The sequence below is a fragment of the Trachymyrmex septentrionalis genome, unplaced genomic scaffold (genome assembly GCF_001594115.1).
Source record: "Trachymyrmex septentrionalis isolate Tsep2-gDNA-1 unplaced genomic scaffold, Tsep1.0 scaffold20, whole genome shotgun sequence".
Classification (NCBI taxonomy): Eukaryota; Metazoa; Arthropoda; class Insecta; order Hymenoptera; family Formicidae; genus Trachymyrmex; species Trachymyrmex septentrionalis.
This window is the reverse complement of record NW_017305180.1, coordinates 5911557-5918505: the sequence shown is the minus strand read 5'-3', so window position 1 is coordinate 5918505 and position 6949 is coordinate 5911557. Positions and strand designations below refer to the sequence as shown.

At 29.8% G+C, this 6949-nt stretch overlaps 1 protein-coding gene across 11 annotated transcripts in view; it reads left to right on the top strand.

Annotated features, from left to right (window-relative positions):
* The window catches only part of LOC108747800 (protein retinal degeneration B), a 34357-nt gene extending 31018 nt beyond the window's left edge, over positions 1-3339 (top strand). For 9 of the 11 annotated variants that reach the window (XM_018485599.1, XM_018485598.1, XM_018485590.1 and 6 more), the window contains one exon: positions 2936-3339. In XM_018485599.1, coding sequence (XP_018341101.1) covers positions 2936-3083 — 148 coding nt within the window. In that variant the 3' untranslated portion in view covers positions 3084-3339. The remainder of the gene's footprint in view (positions 1-2935) is intronic. The other 2 variants (XR_001939267.1, XR_001939266.1) reach the window with 1 other exon arrangement.
* Positions 3340-6949: the final 3610 nt, after the last annotated feature.

Here is a 6949-nt window from a genome sequence, read left to right as displayed (position 1 = left end):
TATATATATATATATATTTATATGATGTATAATTAATGGAATTTTAAAGTATCCATTAAAAATTTTTTAATAAATATTAAAATTATAGTCTTTCTTTAAAAGATATAATTTAGAAGTTGAAAGAAATGGAAAGTCTTATTTTATAATAAGAAGTTATAAGTTGTGTGAATCTTCAAAATATTTCGATTTAATCGAGAGACTATTGTTCATGTATAATTGGAAAGAAAAACGACAGAATTTACGGAAAATATTTCTCAGAATTTACATAGCAGTCAAATAAACCAATGGATTTTGATTAGATTTTAATATGAATATTAAAAGAAAGAAACCAATTGATCAGATGAACGACATTTCCTTGGTGGTAGATCAGGCTGAATCGTTGCTTGTGTGAAAAGACCACAGACAGCACGAATGGAGATGCGATAGATTTACAGAAGACACATCAGTGCACGACTTTCATATATGTGAATGTGCAAGTTCCGAGAACTCACGGATATACCGTGTGATCTCTGTTTTAATTAGAGATAAACGCCGCCCTTCTCACCTGATCATGCATATTCCGCTGTGCCAATCATGATACATGTGTGCTAACGATCTCGTCGCTCTGAGCGGTTCTGGTTCGTTCATAATATTGCATTCCATAGGTGGCGGAATCATGGGACAAACGATAGCATACACTAACGAGAAAGCGGTATCAAGAATTACCGAAAAAAAGACTAACCGAAATGTAAGATCAGACTCCAGGCAGCTCCTAATAAGATCTCTTTTTTTCTTGGCGTGCTTGTAGAAACGAATCAATCAATTAATTAGAAGAATTCCATATGCTCCGCGAATTATGTATTTTAACATACTATGCAGCTACTTTTTTGCTATATTATCTCCATAGAGAGAGAAATCGTTTTGCCCTTTTCGCTTATCTACTTATGATTCTTTCCATAGTACTGGCAGCAAGTGCGAAAAAGTATGAAAACTCGATGAGTTTATGATATATCAACTATATAATATATAGCATTTTTATACTAACTTCCGTTTAACTAAATTATTTCGCAGATCCTGACATATCCTGCATGTGTGATCACAAATAGAAAAAAAATCTGCATATATGATGGAAGCAGAAGAATCAAAATCTATTGTATGCAAGAAGCTAATTTGTAATTAAGAATATAAGGGACTGTAATATTATAATTTTTTTTATAGTTGCAATTGTCTGCCAGAGCTATGTTATTTTAGGATCGAATAACAGAAGCTTGGACAAGTACAGAATCGTCTCGCTTAGTTGAATGCTTAGTGCTACGATCCCCCACGTCATTCAAGGACGACAAGATTTAAATAATTGTTTCGCTGTCATCCGCAGGGCGGACAGGTGTCTTCCGTCTACATATCTGGTTCATTATTCATTAACGCTTCACAGATATGTCACGCTTTTCCAGCAGTACAATACCAACGTAAAACACGCTTTTCCACTGCGCTGTTTTCATTCATCCGCTTTCAATGGCGATCTATTTCACTCGCAAGCGAGTTAAATTACAAAGCACACTATTCTATATAGGATGCAGAATAAAATATATAAAAAGAATATAGGATAATGTTTAGAGTTTTTCAGATAATATTCTCTCTATATTCAAATTTAAATTGAAACTTTAATGAGTCAACATAAATATTAAGAGCTACAAAATTGTAATGAGTTCTTGAGAGAAATCTAAATGGATATAAAATAGATATTCAATTAATTTCTAATTTATATACTCTTTTATTTCTTGTTAAAATTGTTAAGTTTAATTATTGAAGATTTAATTATTGAAATATTTCATATTGGAAAAGTCATAGCTGTAAATCAGCTGTAACTTTTGATGAACTTTTACTGAGGAAAATTTTACTTCGAACTCGTCAAAAAATTTGTTATTGTTTTATAACATCATTGTTTTATATATTTTTTGTGCATCTTATAAATATGTTTTGATGTTATCTATATGTATAGGATATTGAGAAGTGATATGTATATATTATGTTACAGCAAGAATGAATAATATGCTGATGCAAATCAAATCATTAATCGTTTTCAGCCTAAATGTTATAGAGGAGGGATAAATTATTGTGTATTATTGTGCTTTCCATGTGAACGCGATAAACGAATAAAAAAGACGTATCACTGCTGCTTCTTGCACTCGTCGCACAGCACAGAAGCAGATTGCACAATATATTGTCTGGAAAATAATAATTATTCCAGTTAATAAGTTTACATCTGGATTACCGTCCATTTTTAATCCACTTTTAAATCCATTAATTTCCAGTCGCTTTCCGATTCATTATTGTACATATGCTATTTTTATCGCATTCATGTAATATAGATAAAACTTGCTCTTTAAAAATTATTAAAGAGGCTTCTGTTTTCAGGATTGATTTACAATTCATTTGTCACACAATTGATACATTTTAATTAGATGTGCGAATAGATCGAGAATGCCATATATACGATGTCTATCTCGTAATTATTCTATTTCGCGTGTTGTCAATCGTGTTGATTCGAATGACAATACGCTGAATGTACCGACAATAAATCATTCATCAAGATAACTTTGGGACGCTTAGATCCTTTCTTTCCAGTATAATGGCAAAATTGTAAGAGTAAAATTTACAGATTCCGATAGAAGACTTGAAAACGCATCTTTTATATAATTAAATATTACATAATAATTTGTCATAATATATAAAATATTGAATATCAACATCCACATAATAAAATAATTCTAATAAAGATATACATTTATATCTTATTGTTAGCTTTGATTTAAAAATTAATAAGATGAGGAAGATGAAATAAAATTTATCTCTCTGTGGGAAGAATTGAGCTCACTAAATGTTCTTTGGTTATCTCGAGAAGGAAGCTTATATGTACAGTTATGCTAACTGTTTATTGACTATTGCCGATCGGCAGCTCTTTTAGGACGGCAAAGCGTGCGATCTCACAACCACCCTTAGGCAAGACATCCTTCCCATTGGAACGATCATCCAGCGTGGACCCATCCATTATGCCTGCATCATCAGCCAGCGTTCATCAATCAGCAACAACCGAAAAACTCTGACGATTTGCACGCTGCCGCTCGTTCTTCGAATCGCGGCGGTAGCTCGTGAAAAAAGGACATGATTTTTGGTTCCGTATCCGGTAGTTCCTTTATTCCGGTAGATCATTATATTTTGTGATAATTTTATAGACTTTTACGCCATGTATTCGAGATATACAAAAAGCAGTCTTGCAAATATCTCGTATTATAGATCTTTTACTGTCCTCTATATGACATATATAGATGTTGTTTCATTTCATTGTATCTCATATCATTAATCTCTTTAATCTATTGTCGCAAATTTATATAACATTGTATGGTATTATTTATTTTAGCTTTCTCGATCTTGAACATTTTATTTCCGTACGCCCAATATATATGCTAGTTCTTCATGACATTTGAAATCATCTGTTTTTTTATATTCGTTTTATATTATATTATATATTAGTCTCAAAATTTGAGTCTCAAATTGAAAATCTCGAGAGTTAAATGAAGAAATTAGTATAGACGAGTCGTGCGCAGATGAACATAAATTATCATTCAAAAATTTTTCACTTGATTCCCAAGGTATTTTGATTGTTTATTTATTATTTTCAATACATTTTGGTAAACACACATTATAACTTAATACAAACACTAGCTAAAATTTCTAGCAAAAATAGTGATAAATGTTTAATATAAATTTCGAAAACGTTTAGTTAATGATAAGGAATAAATAATATTAGATAGTACAGAAATCTTACAGAAGTCTAATATTGGCAAATTTAAAATATGAAAGATAGTAATTAATTACTTATTTTATGTATTAAAAGCATTATTGTTTAAAGCTTTTAATATTTTAAATAAAAGTAATTACTTAGTTTTTCAGTAATAAATTAGCCAGTATTCGATTCTGTAAGAGTATTTATTAAAATTTTATTTAACATTTGTTTTTATTTATATAATAATACGCAATTCAACCAAAACGTAAAAATGATCAAAATAAATAACGTAAACACCCCAGGAAATCATATTGTTAGATTGACGACCTACATTCATTCATCTGCTGGCTCACACATATATAATAATTTATATATTTCTCTATTTGATTTTACAAATCTTTCGTTATATATATGTTCGTTATATATATTGTACATATACAAATTTTTGATTCCATAATCTTGTATCTAGATCCTTAGTTTTACGAATCCCTTGTACAGTTTTACGAATCCTTGTACGATTCCTTGTACTATATAACTTCTATACGAACTAGCACGTCTCCCTCGTATTATTCCAATAAATAAAATTTTGCTTATATAAAAAAAATATCCAAGATTTATCTTTTATATACTTTGTGTAATTTTTATACCGTAATATATCAATAATCTCATTTTACACTCACTCAAATACTTATCTATTCTAAGCACATCTTTTTTCCTCGATATGTGAGTGACGCAAAGATATAAATTAAAATGTCAATGGAATTTTGTTTAGCGGAATAATACGTCGAGAAGAAAAACTTGTTGAAACTGTTACCTGAGTCTCCCTGTTGTTATTAAGGAGAAGTAACGTAATGATTATCTGTGACGCTTAGAGGTAATTAGCATAAGAACTGTTAGCACTCTATTCATTGCCAAATGTTATACATAGAGATGTAATACGTAATGCTCTGCAAAGTCTGCGACAAATTCTTTCAGGGTTATTTCCTCGTGTGAGATATTCATATCTTTGGCAAGAAAGAGGGTCGTAAAATAAAAGGACATGCTTATTGTTAGTAATATTGATTAACAGGTATTACTTGTCTTACGTAATTTTATCCATTTCACTTTAAAGTTTTAAGAAGATTTAATATCCTACAAATATTATTTACCCATGAATATAAACATATACGAAGATATATATTTTATATTATTTGTATATATTTATTATTAAATTAGCTGACAAGGCAAATATATATGCGTATAATTTATACTGAAGAAAATGATGTATAAGACAATATTAATGGGGTAATTAAAAAAATAACCGTGCAATTATTTATAGTAAAGGACATGATAATGAATGAGGTAAAAATATTAATTTGAGAAATTAGAATAAAATCTTTTTAAATTGTTATCTTAACGCTAATAAGATTTGTTCTCTCTAAATCTTTTTTTACGACGGTACTTCAGGAACGTTCTTGAAAATAACCGAGAGAACTATTCGTGCAGAGAACTTTAGTTGAAAAAATCGGAAGCGTATTGTATTTATAAGACGAAGCATCGATGTCTATAAACGCGCGCGCGCGACAAGCGGTACAAAGCTTTTCTCTCATTATATTACATAGTCGCGTAAAGCTGTAGCTGGCGATGTAAATAGAGATGTTGTGTAAATAATTACATTATCTGTGGATAAATGTTAGAAAAAAATCGCGATCATATTTACATTACTGGCTGCTAGATGCTTCGTCGATGAAGACATGTCAAGGAAAACATGCGAGTTGGAGCTAAGATGAATTGATGCTAATTTGATGAAGCGGAATTCGATTTTTCCGCAGATCTTTTGTTCTTAGACAGAATCTTCGAGTCTTCACAGACAATTTACGGAAAGAAAAAAAAAAGATGTTTTAGCTCTGAATCGCAGTGATGTGATGGAAATAGGAATGACATAATCAACCGTGTTTTATTACGCTTAAATCTATCACAATCAATGTTAGAAAATGGTAAAATCTTTCCTATAGGCGCGATTCGCTATACACGGTGTTCTGAGTCTTGTATCGGAGTTCCGTAATCGTACTGTTTTATGGTTGATCTTTTTCGTAGTTATAGCAAAAAAATGATGATTCTGTTTTCTGTAATTTTTTTCATTTTTAAGACTGCGAAAAATCGCTCAAAAGAATTTCAACACACTCTGTTTGTAGAAATTTTATAATATAAAAGATGTGTTTCCATTTTTATACTTACTGTAAGCATCAGTTCATGCTTGTTATCTATCAAATATTAAATAAAAATAAATGATTTTTACAAGTACTATAAGTGCAAAATGGAATACATCTAAAGAATAAAATATGAATAGTTTTTATGTTTTTTAAATTTATTATGATATATTTTCACTAAAAAAGAACTTATTACTTTTTAAATTTTTTACTTCTCGAAGCCTAATCTGCTTAGATTTTGATAATGAAAGTCAAATTCTTGATATTTTTTTAGCAAGTTTTTCAAGTGTCTTAAATCTAACAAGATAAGTAATACCGATATGAGCCAACACAGGATGTTCGTAAATTACAAATCATTGTGTGCCTATTATTCGAATCATCAGCATCTCCGTAGAAATCTCGTTCCTTTTGTTATTAAATCGGACAATTTAATAATAATATGATTACTCATGATTCATATAACTTGTCTGGCTTCATCAAATCGGATAATTTGATGACCAAGTTTCAACAAGTATTGGATTTCTAATAGTTTTGACCATTAACTAATATATCAGAACATTCTCTCTTTAATGCGGTTTCCTCCGAATAATTTAGCGTTATTTTTGTGTTATTAATTGTATTGACGAGGATCGAGGATTGATATATATGTATTTACTTGCTTAATAAACAATTTGTAATTTACATTTGAACATTCTGTGTTGGCTCATATCGGCATTATCTTGTTAGATTTAATCACTTTTATTTCAGTTATTAGTTTTGGTCTTAATTAAATATTTGTGTGATAGAGAATATTATTTACGTACTATTCTCTTAAATGTTTATCTAATCGATGAATTTGTCTACTTAAGAAAACTTATAATTTCCATTTGTAATTATTTCCCAATTTACGGCTTTATTGAATACTTCCGAAATAATCGAAAATAAAAGAATATATCATAATTCCATGTTTTATGTATGAAAAATGGAATTGTTAGCAAAAATGCAAAGCGTGCTGAAA